The 22,444-nt window shown below is 40.6% G+C and overlaps 2 protein-coding genes across 16 annotated transcripts in view; one reads left to right on the top strand and one right to left on the bottom strand.

The window, feature by feature from the left end:
- Nucleotides 1-7,058: 7,058 nt before the first annotated feature.
- On the bottom strand, nt 7,059-17,018 carry COPS5 (COP9 signalosome subunit 5). Its single transcript, XM_081874612.1, has 8 exons — nt 16,727-17,018; nt 14,544-14,778; nt 13,810-13,938; nt 11,669-11,734; nt 10,437-10,522; nt 9,357-9,468; nt 8,676-8,824; nt 7,059-7,442 (listed from the first exon to the last, which is right to left on the bottom strand). The coding sequence occupies exons 1-8, from the start codon at nt 16,876-16,878 to the stop codon at nt 7,358-7,360; spliced, it is 1,014 nt and encodes a 337-aa protein (XP_081730738.1). The 5' UTR covers nt 16,879-17,018; the 3' UTR covers nt 7,059-7,357.
- A 291-nt stretch (nt 17,019-17,309) lies between these two features.
- CSPP1 (centrosome and spindle pole associated protein 1) overlaps nt 17,310-22,444 on the top strand; it is a 57,120-nt gene continuing 51,985 nt past the window's right edge. For 13 of the 15 annotated variants that reach the window (XR_014159487.1, XM_081874010.1, XM_081874011.1 and 10 more), the window contains exon 1: nt 17,310-18,810. The gene's annotated coding sequence lies outside the window, so the exon portion shown is untranslated. Of the gene's footprint in view, nt 18,811-19,111; nt 19,437-22,444 lie in introns of those variants that run through there. The other 2 variants (XM_081874014.1, XM_081874015.1) reach the window with 2 other exon arrangements.

Here is a 22,444-nt window from a genome sequence, read left to right as displayed (position 1 = left end):
CATTAAAATTTGAATGCTCGGAAAAAGTAATATGGAGGATGAAATCTTGATCTTCTGCGACAAATAAGTAACAATTGTGTATTACTTTGTGAAACATGCTACAAAACGAAACAAAAAGGGCTAAGATGGTTGGGGACCCTCCAGCCCACGGAACAAATCTATGCAGCTTTCCGGACATATAATCATAGTGGACCCAATCCTAAAAACAGTTTTTGCATGAAGAAATCCCATTTAAGTTAATGAAACATAAATATGCTTAATTGTCACTGGCCTCGGTTCTGTGCTGTTATAAGAGCACATGTTCCCTAATGAGTTTTTGAGTTATCCAAGATGAGCTTCAACATTTCCATTTCTTCCTAGCATTTGGCGGGATCTATAAAACTTTTAAATCTTCCAAGTTTGGAAGTTCATTTGCCTACTTATCAAATGACAGAAAATATTACAATATAAACTTATTCCTGTATTTCAGTTTGCAATCAAAACTGACTGTGCCCCAAAGGTTCTTGTTCTGGGAAATATATCCCCCTTAAAAAAGGGCTTTTATATTATTAAACTTAATTTTAGCCTTACCTTGCCCTCAGACCTTTGACTTGTTTGTAGCTGTAGTTTTTGCAGGTGTCTAAAGCTGTCTCTGTTACTAATTCAGTTAAAAATACATTATGTGAGGTTTAAGAAAAAATATTTGTTCATCAAGATTTGAAATAAGATTCTAATCTACTGGCATAGAACACTGAAATATTGTCTGTGTATTTTCAGGGTGTCAGAATACAAAAAGACTTTGTCTTTGAGAAACTTCATAAGGTAAATTATATATATATGGTTAGTTAGTTAGTTCACTGTCAAGGTACAATTATATCAGACAGACCCAATGTCAGCCTTTGGCATTCTGGGACAGCTGCTGAAGTCCACGACTTTTTAGGGGCCTGTAGTATGTAGGTATGGAGAGAAGAGAGGAAGAGAGTCTGTTTATCTGAGAAGCCCTGGATGGCTCTACCTGAGCTACTATATTAATTTCTCACAATGCCCCTGACATAGCATCATTTGGGGACATGGTGGGAAATTAAAATAGTGGCTATTCTCAGTCACCCTGTGCTGCTCAGAATACTCTGACTTGTTGCTGCCAGGTAAGTTTTAGAGGACACACCCAGAGGTCACGTTACCAGCACGTTCTCAAACCTTGAGCCACTTCTGACAGCAGATGCCTTTGACAATATTACTTCTAGCTCTTGTGAGGCACCTGGTCATGCAAAGACTGTTGCATTGTGAGGACAGAGAGATAAAGCCAAGGCAGAATTGCTTTGCTACCTCTGTGCGTGGATTTTTATGCTCACAGGAGCTGCAGAGATCAGTTCAAAACTTCATCACACACAAATGGCCTTGGAAGATGGGTGTGATGCTCTTCTTTCCAGGCATAGGATCTCCCTCCCACCATTTCTGGCTGAAAGTTTGCCCAAGGTCATCCAGGAAGTTCAGTGCTTAGGATGGATTGGAACCTATCCAACACTAGCCACTAATGGTGCCCTGACTGCCTGCTACTCCAATCAGTTTTGCATGGTTGCTGAGTTGAGTGGCTGCTGCAGGATTGCAAAATCTAGACTAGCACTGTAGGAGGCTGTACTACAACCAGGTTTTGTAAGCAATGTATGTGAAAAGGACCCAAAGCTACTCCTCTATAATTTGGCCCAACTCAGTGCAGACAATGCAGGCAATAAACACTAAGATCAAATCAGCTTCAAGTCAGCCCCACTATCCATACAACCTTACTTTGTGATAATTGCTTTTGCTTATAAAATTCATGCCACTATAAACTGGTTTGCTGCCAAAAAGGTACAATCTAACAAAAATTAAACACTTTAAAGTTCTATTGGGTGTGTTAAATATTGTTCTATTGGGGAGGATGTGGCCTATTTGGATCCCTTCCAACTGGGATTCAGGCCTCACCACGGGACTGAAACTGCCTTTGTCACACTGGTCGATGATCTCCGGCGGGCTAGGGACAAAGGTGAGAGCAGTTTCCTAGTTCTGCTGGATCTCTCAGTGGCTTTTGATACCATCAAACACAGTCCTTCTGGACTGTCTTGAGGGGCTGGGAGCTGGGGGCTGTGTTATACAGTGGTTCCGCTCCTTTCTCCTGGGCCATGTCCAGAAAGTGGTGGGGGGATGAGTGTTCAGACCCCTGGGTTCTCACTTGGGTGCCTCAGGGTTCCGTCCTCTCCCCCATGCTTTTTAACATCTACAGGAAGCTGCTTGGAGAGATCATCAGGGGGTTTGGGTTGGGTGTTCATCAATATGCAGATGATACCAGCTCTACCTCTCTTTTAAATCAGAAGCAGTTAAGGCAGTGAAATGGGCACATACACCAAAAGAGATAAATGTCACAATTCAATGTTTACTTTACATAAACACACATTACTTTTAATAAATAAAGTGTTTAGCTCTTAATATCTATTGAAAATCAACATTTGTTAGGATAATTCATAGTGGGCACAGTGAGTTTTCAAGAAGGCACCACATTGTAAACATTCCCCTCCCATTCCTGTTCTTATTGAACACAGCGAAACACTAGCATCCAGCAAACACCTTTCTTTCACAACAAGCAGTAAAACTGCATTAGTTTAAACGTATTTGTTTAAATCCAGATTCAAGTGATACATCAAATGAATGACTGTTACTTTCAACAACTGGGGAAAATGCAGATGGTTATAATCACAAAAGACTGCATGCAACGCATATATTAATTTCCTTTTTAATAGTAGTGCCATTGCTGTTATACATAAGTGCTAAGGTAACTGAGTCTAAAATAAACAGAGAAATTTACACAGGAAATGATAGATGAATTACATAGGAGTTGAATGTAGACTTCAGTAAAAATGAAGGTTTCTAAAACAATTTAATTTCCTCTCAAAGGGTTCATGCACTTCCACTCCATTATGATCCAAAACTGTATTCTCATACATTATTTTACATAGTGCATGTCCCAAATTAGCTCATCTTTATTCATATGAAACTGCCTTGATTACTTGGGCTTCCCTGCTAATGCCTATACTGTATATGATGTGCATACTACTGGACATTGGCTGTGACATGTTACAATTTGAAGTACAGGAGCTCTCATGTCAAACCCCATAGTCGCACCCTAAAGCGGTCCATATCCATGGCTTCTAAGAGAATAAAAAATACAGTAAGCTGTACTAATATTTCCCAAAAAGCAGCAATACATAGCACAATACCCATTTTATTGGTATTTCATGGATGTTGGACTATGATGCTGGACTAAGACTGTGAAGATTTGTGTTTATATCCGTGATCAGTCATGAAGTTTGCAGAGTGAGCTTGGGTCAGTCACTGAGTCTAGCCTATCTAACCAAAACGTGTTAGACCCACCATCCAAGCTTATACCACTGACAAATACTTTGTTAGCAGAATATGTCATCCCTCCTCTTATGAAAAGGTACTGGAGATGTCTTGCTGATGTTCCTACACCACTACATTACTGAATGTAAGGTTATTAGTGGCTGCACGCACATACACACAAAAAAATAAAAATAGGAAGAGCACAGAAGGTGCAAAGTGCATTTTTGTGAGTGCAGGTCTTTGAAGGGTATTCCACAAGAGCCTTTCCAGCTTGGTATCATTCAGATGTTTTGGATTACAACTCTCACCAACCTTAACCAGTATTTAAAAACACACAGAGACATTTTCCTAGACCCCTGACAATTTTATAATAAAATTAACAATTCATTTGTCTCCATTATGAATGATGAAAGAATAGGGACCAAAACTGAACCACTTTCTTTGTTAATATGACTGAAAAATGTGAATGTAGTTAATCAAAATGTGCCCTGAAGGATTTTTTTGCCTTCCATTTTATTAGGTCATTTCAAAGTTCAGCATAATAGTGCTTAACTCCAAAATAAATATGAATGCTGCTTAGCTTACAAGAGGCTCCCCAATGTTGGTTGTCCCTATGCCTCGGCAAAAAAAAAATAGATCTACAGTCAAGCCATTAATCATTGATATGATCAAATACAGTTCAGCAATTTCTTTCTTCCAAGTACTTAAAACAAGTTGTTATCAAGCTCATTTTGATACATTTGTATCAAATATTTTATTTATTATTTGATTTATATTCTAACCCTTAACAAGTTCCCAGGGCAGCTTACAAAAGAATTAAAATTACAGACAAAACATACTAAAGCAAAAATATTAAAACAACATTCAAACATCACAGTATAAAAGAGCAATATAGAAGAAGCAGAGTTATCAAACACCAAACAGCTTAAAAGCAACAATTAAAAAGCCTGGGAAAATAAAATGGTCTTTGGCTGGTGCTGAAATGCCGTCCAGTTTGGCAAGAGCCTTCTGAATAAAACATTGGACAAAGAGTGGAATTTTAGTAGATCTGAATGCAAGAAGAGATAAGATTTTGTGACTTCCAAGTACAACAGCAACACATTCTATATCCTGTGTGTCTTAAACACAGTATTTGCTGTGATCCATGTAGCTATGAACATGCGAAAAACCCCAAGTGCTACATTTTTTAGTTCTGTGTCAGTATCTACACATCTAATGTGATCAAGCAATTTTAAGATACTCAGTCTCATAGCACAATTCTATGCATGTTTACTCAAAAGTAAGTTCCACTGTATTCAGTAGGATTTGTTTGCACAAAAAAGTTGTGCAAAACTGCAGCCTGGAGAAAATCAAAGAAAGACTAATTTGTAATCCATTTTATCCATGTGTGTAACACTTCATTTGCAGACACCTTAATCTCTTTACTTCTGAGATCAACTGCGTAAGGCAGGTCATCATTCCAATATTATGTATGTTATATTTTGTTTTCAATAAACCAGTACTATAAAATAGTACAATTGAAAAACAGTGTAGAACAGGTAGGTCTGTTCATCCTGTCTCCATTTTAATATGGTCCTAAAAAAAAGGAAGAGGAAAAAATGGCTGTGCCAGCACACCAGTAAGCGTGCATGTCTCTTTTCCACAAACTGCCTCAGATGTATAACCTCCCACTAGGACACCCAGATCTACATCTACTGTAAAAGAACATCGCCACTGGCATAATTATAAAAGCGTAAGTCAGACAGAGCAATGAGATAGAAGTATTCCAGGTAAATCCCTGCTTCCCTTCACTCAGTCAGCTGTGCTAAAACATTTAGAACTACAGAAAATCTACGGAGTCCATCATGCAGGTTTAGTACAAATCATATAAACAACCTGAACTTGGAAGATGAGTCTAGAGGTTGGTTTTGGGGGGTTTTTTGGTCATTTTATAAAGCAACGTATATACTTATGGAGGAACTGGATAGTTCAAAAGTACTGGTGAGTAAATATGTGGAGCAATTCTAAGTCTTAAACATACAATGTGTGTGTCTACAAATGCATCCACATTCAGACTTAAAATGTATACAAAATATGAGAACAATAGTGCAGTTGTAGCACTGTTTTATGTAACTAGTTACTCAAGAAAGCTATTGCTCCTGCTCACCAAAGTTGCCATTGCAGTTTAACTAACTTTAAAATAATCCAGAAATATAGAAGAATGCTGAAAGGTAAACAGTATGTTTTCACTTAAGTTTATACAACGAATTTAGACACAGTGCAGACTTCAGGAGCATAAATGAATTCCTGTGCATGCATGATTCTTACATCTGCATCATATCATTCACACAGTTTTCCTGTAATCTTTTATCTCTGCAACATACCATATTCAAACTGCGAAACACAGAATAATTCCAAGCTTCGTGGCCTTGTCATGCTTATTTTCAAAAGGTGTTCACTGTATACCATTGTACTATTGTATTGTGCAATATTGTGACTGTTCAAAATAAAAACTGGCTAGACATTGTGTTGATTTTAAAAACAAGGAACCTCCAAGCTGGAATAGTTTATATTACCTCCAACATATCTTAAAGTGATAGCTTTAAATCAGAGAGAATGCATTGCAGAACAATACTGTTCAATGAAAGTGGCTTGCTTTTTCAGCAGTGCACTAATCACTTACATTTTGATTCAAGGATTATCAGTTACCCAAGTTCCTTGAAATCTTAAGACTAGACCACATTTTAAATTTGTAGTACTTAAATCAGGAAATAAACTAGTCTTGTGGGACAGTTTATACACTTACAGGGTATTTATACTTGAACAGAATGGAGTTGATAGAAGTGGGGCCCAGACCTCTATCTGTGCCCTATGAAAGGGTGTTAGGCTCAGCTTATACGATGTGCAGCTTACTTACATCCATTGGCTTGACCAAAATAAGATGCTAATTTGCTTTAGAGCAACAGGTAAAGAGCAACAACTAAGAGGAATTATGGACACTTAAATAGTTGGTTTCTGAGATTATTGAAAAGTATGTTCCAATTATGAGATTTTTCTATTCCCAATGTAAAAATAAGGGGGGGGGGCTACATCCAGTTGAGGCATCTTGCTTGCACAAGAGGGTCTTGCTCATCCTCTTTCCCCTTGCTTCTGTTCTAATCTGTTCTAAAACAGATAGCGATACCAGAGGAAGTCTCACCATGACTGCTGATAAAATGTTGTTTCTCAAACCATGCCTTAACAGCATTATTTTAAAATTTTATACCTCATCTTTCTCCCCAAAGGAGCCCACAGTAGCAAACAAGTAACAAAACAATAAAAACATCTTAAAAACTATTCCAGTACAGATGCAGCAATCCTCACAACAAAGTTGGTGACTAGAAATGCAAAGCAATCTTGGAAAACATAAGCTTATAGAGTCTACGTAAAACAATTAGACAGGCTTTCAAGACAAAACCACAACTACCATGTTCACAAATGTGTTTGTCTGTGTCTGTATTATAGAGGTTTGAGCTTCAAGAAGGAACTCTGCTCTAAGACATGTACAGAGCAGATAATTTACCAGAGACAGATTGTAGTGTTTTTTTGCACTGAGAAGTAGAGAGGCTGCTTGGTCTAAGCTTGGGACAATTTACGGTTTCTGGCTCAAGAGTTCTACATGGGAATGAGAAAGAATGATAAATTTCAGAGATAAAATTAAACAAAGCAAATGAAAAAAGCAGCTGGCCATTTTAAAGAGATCTTTATTGCAGATTGACAAACAGATAAATTCTAAACTTCCAAAATCCAGAAACAGTCACAATTATTGTTCTTTTGAAGCAACAACCAAAACTTTATGGTAAAGAACAGATTACAATAAATTTTAGAGCACTGTTCTTAAAATTGAGCAAAGAGGTGGTAGAGATGATTTAAAGTACAACAAATTAACTGAAGATTTCCATTCTGGCTTCAGCTCCAAACTGAACAAGTCCAACTAGGTATGTTTGTCTCCATTCTGAAGATACATATCGGTCGGTGATATACTTCAAGCAATGTTAATTTGATTAAAAAGTTTGTCCTTAATAACCTGAGACATCAATCCATGTATTGCTTCTATGGTGGTCTTGCAGCTGGGGAAAAACAAAAGCATAAATTTAAAGTTGGCTAAATGCAATTCTGTCACTATATTAAAAGTTATTCAGATGTCTAAGAAGCTCACGGTGCCCATAACCCCATGAATCTCTACAACCATCCAGTTATGAAAAGGCAGACATAGCATCTGATAGTTGACTGAACTGTTTGTTTTAAAAGGTAAACTCAAACATGCTTTATATGGAAACATACAATTTCAGACATTATGTGTCTGACACCTTAAATCTAAAAAAAATAAAAAATGTCAGCTATTGTACTATGTCAATAGTAGTTTAAAGATCTGAGACAGATACATGGAATAGTATATTGTCTCAATATACACTGAAGTTGCATGTAGCATGCACTAAAGAATGTAAGAGAAGCCTTCTGGGTCAGGGCAACGGTCCATCTGGTAAAGCATCCTCATCTCACAGTGGCCAACCAGATGCCTGTGAGAAGCCCGAAAGCAGGACATGAGTGCACCAAATCCTCACTTATGATTCCCAGCAACTGATATTCAGAGGCTTACTACCTATGATAGTGGAGGGAGAACATAGCCATTATAGCTAGTAGCCGTTATAGCCTTATTCTTCATGAATTTGTCTAATCCTCTTTTAAAGCCTCTCTTGTTAGGTAGGGGCCATTGTTACTTGTAGGAGTGAATACCACAGTTTAACTGTGCTTTGTGAAGCACTTTATTTTGTCTGAATCTTTCAACATTCGGTTTTGTTAGATGTCCAAAAGTTCTAATGCTAAAACATCTCTATCCACTTTCTCTACACCATGCCTCACTTTATACATCTCTATCATGTCTCCTCTCACTTCACTTTTCTCTAAACTGAAAAGCCCCAAATGTTGCAACCTTTCTTCATAGGAAAGATCTCCAATCCCTCTGATCATTTTGGTTGTCTTTTTTTGAACCTTTCCCAACTCTACCATAAGCTTTTGGAGGTGACAGTATTCCAAGTGTAGTTGCAGCACAGATCCACTTATTGATCCATTGTGTCAATCTCGTCTCATACTTACTTAAGCTTATATTCTAAAGATGACATAAAAAGAAAAACGGTGGAACAAATGGAATGGTGGAACATCTAGGAGCTCCAAAGACTTAAAAAGATAACTCAATAATCCATGAAACTGGCAAGTGATATGTCACAACAACCCACAGGAAGTGATTTTAATCATAATATAATTTATGTTCTGAAATCATATAGTTAAGGAGAAGACCTTACCTGTCCCTTGTTGCTTTGGCTAGTTTGTCCTCTGATTTTCTGTCATGGGACTCTAAACCCAACATGAAACTTCCTCGACCCAGTTGGGCTTCTGATTGTTCTAATTTCTCTGATAGATCAAATACTTGCCCAGTAGTGTAGTCTGCATTCTGCATTTGGAAGATAAGATTTTACATTTCTTTAACTGCCATTAATGCTTCTAATTGGAACAGTATATGTTGAGCAAGTATCCACCTTTAAAACATTTACAACCACTAGACTTTGTTTTGTGCGTAAGACAATAATGTAATTAAAATTCATTTAAAGCCCTTTAGTTCTTTTAAAGTTTACTCTGTCTTTTAGCAGTAGCCAGTTAGAAATTAAATTTAGAATATTTAGTTGCTAGACAAGATAAACAGCACTCTCTGAAAAGATGCAAAAAGTTGGAGGGGAGAAAGTTGGCCTCTTTCCAGCTTCTTTCCTTGCAATGATTTCAACATAAAGTTTGCAACAGATTTGTGCTGACTGATTTGTAACTGGATACACAGGAACATGTACACTGCACAGGCTTCTCTTGGGGTCCACTTCCATATACCACTCTGTTCCTGTTTCGTTTTATCTTCCAGCCTACAGAAAGAAACTCCAAAGTGCTTATTTTTGGAACACCCTACTGATCAGTTTAAAAGATATGAAGATACTTACAGTAAGCAAACTAGATGAACTTAGTGTGTTCACCCAGTATTTGTTCCACAAAAGCTCAAGCAACTTGCGATCCAAAGAGGATTTGAAATAGGAGACTTCTAAAGCATAATACCTGTTTTGCAAGAAAAGTATATGAATAACTTTCAACATGAACTGCACAATGAAATGTTACATTTAAAAAACTCTCAAATATAGACAAATCCCAAGAAACAATATTATCTTTCCTTTTAAAACAAGTGGGGAGACTTGTGGTCCTCCAGATGCTGCTGGACTCCAATTCCCATCAGCCCTAGCCAGAATGACAGGAGTTGAAGAGCCATAGGTTCTCTACCTCTGTTCTAAAACAGTCCAGTATATCCAGTATGACACTACTTAAGGGATCATTTCATGTCTGTAATATCAATCGTGCCTTGGTTCCACAATGCGGCACACAGTAGTCTTATGCTCAAAACATATACCAGAATGATTGTATTGTGGATACTGAACTATCACCATAACCCCTCCCCTGAGCTTTGAATAGGGAAAAACAAACACCTACACAGAAGTGGAGAGGGGATAAACAACAGCCATATAAAAATCCAAAAACAAAACAGTGGACAGCTGCATATTAGATATAGTTCTCAATGTGCTGCAAGGAAACTTTTATCAAGTTTAATGCTTCTTGAGGAAAAACTGCCCAGGACAACTTTTCTACTAAAACTCATTTAAGCAACACATTGTTGATAAAATTTCCTCACATTGCATTGGGAATGCTGTTCTACAGAGTACCCCTCACTTCTGGACCAACTTTTTAGGGAGCACCGGGGTTAACAGGAAGACGAAATAGGAGAAAATTGCCTCCTCCCCCTTCTTCCAGTGGAGTTTTCCATGAGAAAAACTCCATTCAGAGAGGAAGTCTGGATTCAACCTCTTGTCTGTTAGTGAGCACCTGTCCTCTCTTTGTTTCAAAAGGAAAACATACATCCCACCCCCCTCAATATATGACTATCTAGGAAGCCTTGGGTAATTTCACAAATCTTTTCAAAAATTTCTTTCCAAGTTGGAAAACATTTTGAAATCTATGAGGAAATAATTTCTTACTGTTTACAGTGCACACCAAAGTCTTCTATTTTATTAAGTGGGATAGTCTGATATTCAGAAGGGCCCTCATCAGGAGGCTTGTAGCCCTGAAGGATAAAGAAACAAATTATGATACTGAAGTTGTAAAGCAACATCTTTTCATATAAACAGATCCAGATTTTTCCATTAGCATGCTGATGATACTCAGCTTCATTTATCCATAACATCTGAATCAGGAGAGGCCATGCTGGCCATGGGATGGTGTCTGGATGCAATGGTGGGATGGATGTGGGAAAATAAGTTGAGCTTGAATCCTGGCAAGACCCAGAGGCACTGTGGATGAGTAGGGGTTGTTGTGTCTGATAAATTGGTCAATTGCCTGTCCTGGACAGCATTGCATTGCTCCTAAAGGAACAGGTATATATATATTTAGGGTGCTTCTGGATCCAGCTCTGTCAATGGAGGCCCAGGTATTCAGTGGCTAAAGCGCCTTTTACCCAGCTGTGAAAACTATGGACCAGGAGAGCTTGACTGCAGTAGTTCAAGCATTGGTGACTTCAAGACTGAATTACTGCAGTGCACTCTACATGGGGCTTCCCCTGCACCTGATTTGGTAGCTGGAATTAGTGCAGAATGCTGCAGCATGGCTGCTGGCAGAAGTGAGACCATGTCAGTATATAATACCTCTGCTCAGAGATCTGCAATGACTGTCCATTTGCTACAGGGCTAAGTTCAGAGTGTTCCTTTTAGTATACAGTACAAAGCTCTTAACAGCTTGGGACCAGTTTTCTTGTGGTATTCCCTTACCCTAGATATGCCAAGTACACTGCTCTCATATGTGGAACTGGCATGATTACAGGTGCCATATAATACTCATTTTGCCCTTGTAAGAAATCACTATTTTAGTGTGGCAGCACCTACACTTTGGAACTTTCTGCCTGTTGACATCAGGCAGACACCGTCACTGTATTCTTTTGGCAACTGCTGAAACATTTTTGTTTAGGCAAGCCTACACAGACCTGCAGAAGTTACATGTGTTTTATATATTTTTAGCTACTATTGATTTTAACAATCTTTTGAATATTTTTAGACGCTTGATAATTTAAATTATCAATAAAAAGCATTTGTAACGCATTTGGAATGTTATTTTTTTTCTTGCAATCAATCTGTATATAAATGTTGTTAAATAAATAAAATAAATCCATAGGGTGGATCCTTACATCATATACATTTGGTTATATAATTATTGTTACCTTAGGATATGTTCTAAAAGCTCCAAGATTTACTTTTCCTGCAGATATTGTCCTTGTCGGATCAATCTGTAAAATGCATTTGAGAATTACTGTACAAAATGCACTCTAAGAAGCAATTGAACACAATTTTCTTAACTCTAGATCAGGCACGTTCAACTCCCAAGAGACTGTGAGCTACTCCCAGTATAAAAAAAACTGGCAGTGATCTACCCATTGTCATTGGAGGGAGGAGGAGCTTTTGTTAGGGGGAGCTTTTTTTGTGGGGGGGGGGAGGCCAAAGTTGTTGGACATCGCTGCTATAGATCAAGGGCATTATTCCGATCACATTATCCTTTATAGTAGAATGATTAGTACCTGTCCAAAAAATATCAATATAATATGACTTTTGTAGAAAGTCAAAGATTCTAGTTTAGTGGCTTAAACTGTCATTTCCTTGAGGGAAAACCTTGGTTTAGATTATGACATCAATGGAGCAGTGCGAAAGGCCTATGAGTTCTACTTAGTGGTTGCATGAATGAATGGAAGCTTGCACAACTAATCTTGCCTCCTTTCCCACTTCCAATAAAGTCTCTCCTGAAAACCTCCTGAACATTGTGGGACGTTTCATATGGGGCTGCAATATGATGAGAGCTACCTGAAATCATTAGAAGAAACTGTTCCATTGGTGCAAGATTCTTCAACCCAATTTCGAATGATTCCCTCTTTGTCTACTGTAGCACCATTTGACACAGCTGCCCACAATGGAGAGGTTTGAGCAAATACTGGCTTCTACCCCAATATGTTAAAAGTTTTACAACTATTTTCTAGTGGACATTCCACAATGTAAGTTCAAAGTCTAGAAATACTGCAAGATAATTTTGTTGCTGTTGTAAACCGCGTTTCCGTGCGCTGCTCTGGTTCGCCAGAAGCAGCTTAGTCCAGCTGGCCACATGACCCGGAAGCTGTACGCCGGCTCCCTCGGCCAATAAAGCGAGATGAGCACCGCAACCCCAGAGTCAGTCACGACTGGACCTAATGGTCAGGGGTCCCTTTACCTTTTGGCCCTAAGGCCCCTTAAGGGGTGAATACAATATTTAGGCAAAGAAAAAATACAATAAAAGAACAATGAATGCATAATTACCAAATGCCCACCAATTGTACTAGATATGCATTTGTGAACTGCATTCATCCTCTCTCCACATAGCTCTCCAGCATTCACCCTCTTACTTAGAAGCTAGGCTCACTCACATAACTCCTGCCCCTTCTCCAATCTCACACCTAGGAGCAAGTCCACCAGCAATCAAGCCTCCAAATAAACAGGCTTCTGAAGCAGCTAAAGTTGTAGCACTAAATGGCTACAACCTTCTGGCTTCTCTGCAAGCTGATGTTCTTTAGGTGCAATAGTAGTAAAAACAGGCTGGGGAGGTTAAATTTGGTACCCACCTCCCAGCCAACAATAGACCTGTCTCCTGATTTATGCTTCTTAAAACTCTCTCAAGCAATTATTTAGACATACGTTTCTCCTGATTAAAGACTATCTTGAAAATAGTCTTAGTTGTAGGAACAAGTGTAATAACAAGAGCTATTCTTGGTTCTGCTTCATATGGTGTAAGTAACAAAATTATCTCTGGTGAACAGGGGAACTCTGGAAAGGGGAGCAATGGACCCTAATACTCCAATGCCCATACAGACAGCAGAGGAGTTAGGGAATTCAGGAAGCCTTATCCTTCTTCATTTTAGCTCCTGCACACAAGACTCTTAAAATGTAAATGTAATTTGTTTTAATAGAAGAATCTGCTCCCATGAGCATGTCTTCAACTAATCAATGAGAAATTCTTACCCTGTGATAGGCAATTCAGTATATGCATAGTTTTCCAACGTTACAAAGTAATCCTGCAAATACTGACTTGAATTAGTTGTGATCAAATGAAAAGGGCAGCTGAGTTTATGGCTCAATAGAACAAGATATTAAAGAAATTACATCCAATATAGAAATAGAAAGGTCACCAAGTAGTGTGAACAGTTTTTTAATAGGAGTTACCTGGTTACAAAAAAACCATCAATAGGTAAAGCGCCATTCAGTTTTTCATAGCTATAGAACTTAAATTTACTGTCTAACTCTATTTAGTATTTAATTTGCTTGAATTCCAATATATACTTACAACCACAGCCACAAATGGTTCTTGAAATTGCTGGTTAAGCATCTGAGTACTGACATCAATTCCTGAAAGCCAGCAGCCATAGCCAGGGTGGCTGTGATACCAGCCAATTGCATTTTCTAATCGACCAACCTAACCAAAGTTTTTAAAAAAGGGAAAGAGGAAGAAAGCAGGTTAAACTGAATTTAATCATTGTGAATACTGCCCTCTTTTGGACAGTTGGCAAACCGCAGATATTTCAAAATTAAGCCATGTATGAACATAAAAAGCCCTACAGGATCAGACACAAAGCCCATCTACTCCAAAATTGTTTTCTGAAAAAGATGGCCAGGCAGGAAGCTCAGAAGCTACTGTATTATTATTATTATTATTGTAAATAATGAGCTTGTTGTTCACTTAACAAAAGCAGAAATTAAATTGAAGAAATTATTTTCTTTAAAATTTCTAAGACAATTAAGATGTACATAAAATGGAGTAAATGAAGCAGTAGGAATATGCATAAAGAAACACAACATTGAAGCCCTTCAATAAGGTAACTAGAGGAGAAAAATGTATCTGAACTAAATCTGATCCAAACTTATACTCAACTGGTGGTGTAAGTGACAGCATATTGGGGTTCAAGGGCAACACATGTTGTTCATAAATTAGAAACTGAGCTGTCTCCAATTCCAGATGTGATTATAAACAGTTTTAACACATGCTAACTTGCTAAAAGGAAATCAGTCTTCCCCTTTTACCTGCTTTGCATTTTCTATATATGCAGCCATATATTCATATGCAGCAGCCTGAGCGTTAACTCGTGTTTCAGTGCCTTCGACTGGTAAAGCAAAGCTGTCCATGATAATCATAGTTTCGCCATCCACTTTTCCAAGCATTAAGCCCATCACTTCCAAATTGCCTCCTGACCTAGCATGCATGACCATCTTCAGGAGGGCCAGAGCAGAGATCTTGCAGTACTTGAAATAGTGGTGACTGCAATAAAAAAAAACCACAAAAGAGCTTAGAACAATATCTATTATGAAAGAAAAGGAAAAGAAGAAACACAAAACACAATAAACAATTTAAGGCAAGAGAGCTCACCCTGAAACTCAGAATCAATAAAATGATACTGGACAAGACTTTGTTTATTAAAAAAATATTTTTTTAAATTAACCTGATATAAAATATCAAGGTGGTGTACAGCAGTATGCAGATGCAATAAAAAACAATGCCACCATAAAAAATACATAATAATCACAAAAATGACTGGCCCACCTTTGGAAAATTTAAATCACTGAATGTAAAGCACTATCTTAATAAAAACATCTTTGTGAGAAATCTGAAAGTTAGCAGTGAGAATGCTTGCTGAATCTTCACATGGGACCAGGGACACTAAATACTTCTAGGTGAATTAAGTTGGGCATCTGTAACAAAGAGGACAACTAACAGCACTTCTCAGGGTGATCTTAGTGATCAAGCTGAGATGTAAGGCCTCAGGCAGTCCTTAAGGTATCTTGGACCCAATTTCTTCAGGGTTTATATAGGAATACTGTACAAGAAATTTGAACCTGGCTTGGCAGCATGTGGGAGGCAAATATTTTAGCAGAGGTGTCAGATTCTGTTGGCCATTTGCCTTCCTCAGCAGTCTATCTGCTGCACTCGGCACTAGCTGGAGTTTTCAGTACCAGGCCCAAGGCCAGCCCTACACATAGATGACATTGCAGTAATCCAGTCTTGAGGTTGTCAATACAAGGACTATAGTGGTCAGGTATAGATGGCATACCAGGTGAAGCTGGAGAAAGGCACTCGCTAAACACAGAGTTTACAGATATACTCATCAGTATAGTGCATACCCATATGCACCTACTTAAACATTAAGATCTTCTACGGTCCTTCTTCAGGAGGTGCATGTGGTAGCTACTGACAAAAAGGTGTTTTCATTTATAGTACCCTGGCTATAAAATGCTCTCCTCAAAGAGGCTCATCACATGCCTAATCTGATGTCATTTCAGTAAAACCTTTTCATTGTTCCAGGCCTTTAAATCTGCTACTGCTACAAAAAAAATCATTATCACTAGATAATGATAATGTTATATATTTTGCAGATTTATTATGTATATTTTAGTCACCTTTATATTTGTTGTAAGGCACCCCGAGAACATGGTTATAGGGTGGCAAATAAAGATTTCAAACTAATAAAATAGATTTCAAAAGAACAAAATATGTTTCTCTTAATGTAACAAGCAACCTACGTTGTACAGCAATAAGTTGTGTGGATATGAGAAACCCAGGCCCTGCTTCTACCAATTTGTTCAATTAAGATCAAATGACTGTTTGACCCATCACATATTTGGGAATAGCTAGAAAACTGTGAGAAGGGGGAGCTCTAAAAGTGTATGAGTTACTTCTTTCCTCCCAGAAGAGGCCTTTGACTTTTCAGCATACAACATTTTGAGACATTTCATTTGCTAGTAACATTTGTTCTTGGGAGGCTGCTTGTTTTTCCATTTCATAATCCCCCCCATTTGCCTTCACTAAGTGTCAAAATGAAGGAGTCATGGCGTGTCTGTGTGTTGATATGGGGCATTCACCCATCATTTCTACTTTCCTTGGATTTATCTATAACTCCCCGCCTTCCCTCGTTCACCCCACCTTTGCAAACGACTGTCAAGACCTGTTACTTTTTCTTCTCTTAAGATCTGCAAGAGGCAATCTTTCTTATCTGCACCCTGGTAGTCACCTGTCCAGAGTTTTGCATTTTGATCTGTCCTCTTAGCCCCCTCTGCCTCTCCTTGTCAAGTCCTACATGAGAGGTAATTTCTAGGGCAGGTGCATCATCACAGCCCCTCGCCCTTCCTCTCCCGGGACCAAACAGCACCGGGGTCCGGGCCGAGTCCTTTGAACTGAGATCCTCCCCCGCTTTGCCCACCCGCCCACTTACTCCTTGGTCCACGGCTTCGCCGCCAGGATCTCCTGCTGCTGCTTGCGGTCGTACTTATAGATCTCATCGATGCTCTGCGCCTCCTGCATGTTGTTGGCCATCTCCCACGTCTTCTGGGCCATCCCGCTCCCGGAAGGGCCGGCCGCTGCCATCTCACCGGGTTCCTCAGGCCGAGCCGAGCCGGGCCCTGCTAGCCGATGATAGACCCTCCGGGCAGTCGAGCCTCCCGGCCTGCTTGCCGCAACAGAGCGAAGCAAGCGCGGCGGAAGTGGGTGTAGGCGCTGGGCAAGCGCGCTGGGCGGGGATAGAGAGTCCCCCACGAATGGTTCCGCCCGCTCCGCGACGCCTCGAGCTGGCTCGCCCGCCCCCTAGCGAGAAACGGTGGAATTAGCCTCCCGCGCGGAGATCGTCCATGCCAGTCTTTTCGCAGGGACGGGGTTGCCCATCGAGGAGAGGCGTCGTGGCACGAGCCCTCGTGGGAGTTATTCATTAACCCGCTCTGCCCCGAAAGTATTATTCCCACCCCACGTCTGAATTCCAGGAAAGACGCGTAAAAATTATATCCACGTCTTCCCTGCCATCGCAAAGCCTGCGTTTTATTTGTGAGGGCAAACTACTCCACATTTTAAAGTGAGTTTCTGATATCTAAAAAACATGACATCCCAATGGCGCATTATGGGGTATGCCCTCCCGCTTATTCGTAGCTTTCACCTCTGAAATTTAAAACCAGAGGCTGGGCTGCCACCTGTCAGGGGTGCTGGAGTCCCCTCTCCTGCATTGTGGTTTCTGCCTTGAGCACTACGTGACACCCGAGATCCCTTTCAACTCTTAAAATTCTATGAAACGTTCCCTGTTAATCTATTCGACTGAGCTTCGTTTTGAAAGAACATATAAGGACGCATCGAAGGAAGCCGGAATAATATTTTGTAAACAACCCCCTTCTACTCCACCATAACCGATGGATTTTCATCTGTTGAGGCACTCCTCATATTCTGCATCACCATGTTGTTCTTGACTCTGTGTACACACCATACTTTTAAGATTGTGAACGCGCTATACCTTTTAAATGTACTGTACTGTACATTTATCCCTCGGTTACAATTCCCAGCAACCCTTAACAAACTACAGTGCCCAGAATTCTCTGAGGGAATAATATAGGGCATAGGGGCGTGTTCTTTAACTCTCATTTGCTTAGAAACAGAGCTTCTAGATTTCCCCTAATATAGTCAAGAGCAGAGAGAAAGTGAGTTCTTATATGTCTCTATATTGAGGAGAGATCTCGCCATTCTAGAAAGTGAAAGAACACGCCTATATTCCAAGGTGCGGAATACAAACATGCGCAAAGTACCCACAGAGTGGCCAGGCCAGACTCAACTGGGTCCGCCTAAAAAGAAGCGGGATGTTATTGCCCTCCGTTTCCAACAACATTGCCTAGCTAGCCTTTGATCGTGCCGTTTGCACTCGCCCCGCGACGAAGTGGTAGCAAAAACAACATGTTTCTCCGACCATGCACAGAGCGCCCGCCCTTCGCCGCTGAGCAACCGCGCGCAACTCTCAAACCACCTGATGTTAAAAGGATTTAAAGGAGGCACTTTAAAGGAGTGCTGAAGGAGTAGCACTTAGCACCTTTCCTTTCCAGGAGACGAAACCCCCCTTAAGGCGCTGTTCTACTGAGCTACAGGTTTTAGGCCGGGTTCCCTCTTGGCGACAAGCAGCAGAGGGAGCTGTTCGTGCGCAGCAGCCCCGTCCCCTCTCCGGCCGTTAGGCTGGCTCCTCCCCGAGAAGGCGGAGGGCTGGAGCGACTTCGGCGGAGCGGCGAGGCGAGGCGACGGGAGGCGCTGCCGTAGCAGCTGTTTGACAACCCGCCGGCGGCTGGGCCTCTCCGGAGCGAGAGGTGCGTTTCGGGCGGGTTCCGAGCGGCTGCAGCTCCAAAGACCTCGGACAAGAGAGAGAGAGAGAGAGAGAGAGAGGCGTGCAGCCGTCCGGTAACTTGGGTCGCTCTCTGGAGAGGGTTGGGAAGTGCGCGCAAAGAAGAGCGCATCCCTCTTCCCTGGGGGTGGAATATTCGCCCGAAGTAGACGAGGGTGAGGAAGGGGCGTTTTGGCGCGCGCGGGGTGCTGAGGGAAGTCCCCGCATGCATCCTTTAAGAGTTTGGGGGGAGTTTGGGGCTCTCCTCGAGGGGCTTCGCTCGGGTAGGGGGGAGTTTTTGTGCGCGCAAAATCCTCTTTTTGGGGGGGTGGGGGGAATGTTGCACCTTGGAGTCTTATTCCTCGGACTGGGAGTTGTGCCTTTCTTTAGAGGAGCGCAGACTGCGCGGGTCCAGGAGTGCGGAGAGGCCCCGGGTTTTGTTGTAATCTGGTTGCCTAACAACGCCGTATAGCTTCTTAAAGAGACCGACGCCCTGGGCCGGCGTGGAAGCAACAGTTGCTTTTCTCTTCCGAGCCCACCCCTTCTTTCCTCAACCTCCCCTGTCCTATGACTCCCTTTGCTGATGCCTGGAGATAGGGAAGGTTTCTGCTCTCGGGTATCTGTGGCGCCTTAAACATATCGCATGGATGTGAAGAAGGGCTTCAAAGACGAAAATATGTAAAGATACCAGGCCATGAACGAACAGCATCTGTTCAAGGGACTCTTCTTATGGACGGTCAAGACAGTTTTGTCATAAGCGTCTAGCTTTAGGAATACCTCCCAAAATACATAGAATGTGATTGTAAGTATGTTTACTCAGAAGCAAATGCGGCCGAGTGCAATGGTACTTACTAAAAAGTGTACAAGGGATTGTAACTTTAGTATTAAGGAATGGCTAGTGGTAGTGTGAAACGTTTCGAAAGCATTAAAGCCAACAAATCATATATCTCAAGGCCGGTGATCATTCTAGGTATTCCCACCATTTAGTGAATAGAAGTCTGTTTCATTTACAAACTGGTTTGCTAGTGAATCTGTTAGTCAGACTATTGCATATAGATTTCTTCAATGAGTGGTTTTGAGGCAATCTCAGTTCATTGTTATGGCTTCTTGGCCTTAGTAACAAATAGAGGTTTTTACCAAGTAAAAATTGAGGTTGGGATGCATTTCCAATATATTCAGCACCAGTCTAGAAACAGGTGGGCCACTTGTTGAGTGTGCAGTGCAGGCTTTATAAATTTTGCTGCAGAGGGCAAAAGACTGCACTGCTGCTGCCTCAGTTGAATTCAGTAGCAGTGGCGTAGCGTGGGGGGTGCAGGGGGGGCCGGCCGCACCAGGCGCAACATCTAGGGGTTAGGGGGCGCAAATCCATGGGTTAGGGGGCACAAATTACTTGCCTTGCCCCGGGTGCTGACAACCCACGCTACGCCACTGTTCAGTAGGGCTGACTTATGAACTGCCATGATTGAAATTGCAGTTCTCTCTAACACTTATTTACCTGGAAGTAAGCCCCATTGAATTCTTGCTTCTGAATAGACATGACTCAGGGCAGAATGATATTTGCTGCCACCTGGGGCATATCCTCTAGCTCCAGCACTGCAGGTGTGTTAAATAACACTGGCATAGTTGGATCATTATCTTCTGAAGCCACAGCTCCCTCTTTTTGTGATATCACTGCCAAAGCCATGGTTTAGTAAGTGAGGCTTTCCCTGTGGTGACATTGGTGGAACTAACTGTAGAAATCTCTTAAAGGATATCTGATTCCCACTGTCATTGACCATGCAGGCTGCTCTTTCAGTGACCTGACTGGACTAGTGAAAAAGCAGATTGACCTTTTGTCACTAGCATGGTTTATTTAGTACATTTTTACTCTGCTGTTCAGCCACAAAGGCTTCCAGAGTAGCTTACATATTATCAATAAAAAATAAGTTTTGTAATCTAAAATACATGACACAAAAATGAAAAAAGGATGGGGAGGAAAGAGGTGGGTAAAGCAAACTCAGACACCAAAGTTAAATAGCAGTTTTTATAGTGACCAGCTGGAGTGAAAACAGTTCCAGGATAGGAGGAGCCTGACAGAGCTGACCTTTCAGTAGAATGCTGATGGATTGGCCCTGCTTGACAACTGCTGCAACCTATTGGAGTGGTTGCTCTTTGGCGATCACCTCCACCTTGTTGTCGAGTCTGGTTTACATTAGGCAGGTGGTTGGTGAAGTTCAAGGGTAGATATTCAACTGGCACTGATGCTGAACAACTGAGCAGCAGGGGTTCTGTTCAAAGAACTTGACAGTGTTTGTGGTGATGAAAAGCTCTGCTGTTGCCATTTTTGTAACAGTACCATTTGACAAGGCATTTCTGGTAAATCCAGGCCATTTCTGTATGAAGGTCAAGTTCTCTCTGTGGTTCACTATTACTTGCTTGCCATATATTGTACTTTGACAACAATGCTGGAGTTTCTTTTTGAAGTGCTGCACAAGAGGTTCCAATACGTATAACCATCATACTGCTGCAGGGAGGCAGGAGAGGAGTTCTGACCTTTCGTTGTAGAATCTTTTCCCACTGGGGGCTTTCAAGGGATACTGCTCATGAGGAAACTCTTATGCTATGCTTTAGCCAAACTTCTTCCTTTGCAGGGATTACAATTATTCTGTGAACGGCCCTGAGACCCCCAGGTATAGGGCAGTATATAATTAAATAAATAATAATAACTTGGTGTGAATACTAGGACCAAACTATAAGATTGGCTTTATGTATTGTCTGATGCTAATTGGCATTGAGATCTCAAATGGCTGCTTGGCTTGTGAGGGGAGAGTAACTGAAAATTTTGTCTCTCACTGATAAATTGGTAAACTTATCCTTACTTATTTACAGCATTTTTATACTGCACATTAATAAGTTACCTGCGTGGTAGAATTTTTTTTAGCATATAATATATAGACATATGAACTTAACAAGTTAAAATAACTGCTGTTTTCTGCAGCACTTTGACCTGAACTTTGACCTGAATGTTTGATCATAAGCTGATGGACAGGTCTTCAGAGGCAGATTCACAGCACAGCAGAAAATAGCAGGCAAAATAGGTCGGCTGATGCCAAGTGATTGACAAGTGAGTGGCTCCATGCACCTTTCAAACTTGTCCTGTGTAGGGAGATAACAATCTGTCCTACCAGTCCTGTTCTAAGGACGTGTATTTTATCAGCATGCAAACTAATGTGATTAAGGATTTAGAGGACTCCAAAAGGGAACTTATTTTTAGCATTGATTGTTCTGTATCAGGAGGATTGTAATTGAATTATCCTAGAATGCAATTATTATTATTATTATTATTATTTGGACTTCCTGCATATTGACTTCATGTGAGAGAGTAAGTGGTAAAGAAATAGTTATTACCTGTGGTACATATTCTGTGCACACTTTTTCATGTAGCAAAGCTATCACATGAGTAATCAAGTTAATATGTACGTGTGGGTTGCTGTTTAATTAGTATTGTATATTTATGACAACAAACACTTCCATCAATTTAACAATATCCATTTTTTCAGCTGTGTTTGCTATTTCTTCTAAACCAATATGCTCATGATTCTGTGTAATATCATGGAAGAGTGGGCCATTTTTACTGTTCAAAGCATATTAAGGCACTACCTTTATTAGGCCAACCATAATGTCACAAAAGTGTGCAAACTTTCAAGTTCCCCATAATTCTTTCTGTGGCTAGATTATGGAAAAAAGGCAGGGGGAGATGGGGAAATGCTGTTATTCAAGCCATCTTTGTCTGCACCTGATAGAGTCTTAAATGTGGGAGGAGGTAGCAAA

The sequence above is a fragment of the Podarcis erhardii genome (genome assembly GCF_964252035.2).
Source record: "Podarcis erhardii genome assembly, chromosome: 8".
NCBI classification, from domain to species: Eukaryota; Metazoa; Chordata; class Lepidosauria; order Squamata; family Lacertidae; genus Podarcis; species Podarcis erhardii.
The sequence above is the reverse complement of the archived record's forward strand: the minus strand, read 5'-3'. Positions and strand labels throughout refer to the sequence as shown.

Bases quoted from the DNA above. Each gene is read 5' to 3' on its own strand.
- COPS5 (XM_081874612.1), bottom strand. From the start codon at position 16,878: ATGGCAGCGGCCGGCCCTTCCGGGAGCGGGATGGCCCAGAAGACGTGG. The intron at 13,939-14,543 runs GTAAAAGGGGAA...AACTTTGGTTAG, and splicing joins ATATAGAAAATGCAAAGCAG to GTTGGTCGATTAGAAAATGC. The intron at 10,523-11,668 runs GTAACAATAATT...TTTATCCTTCAG, and splicing joins CTTTTAGAACATATCCTAAG to GGCTACAAGCCTCCTGATGA.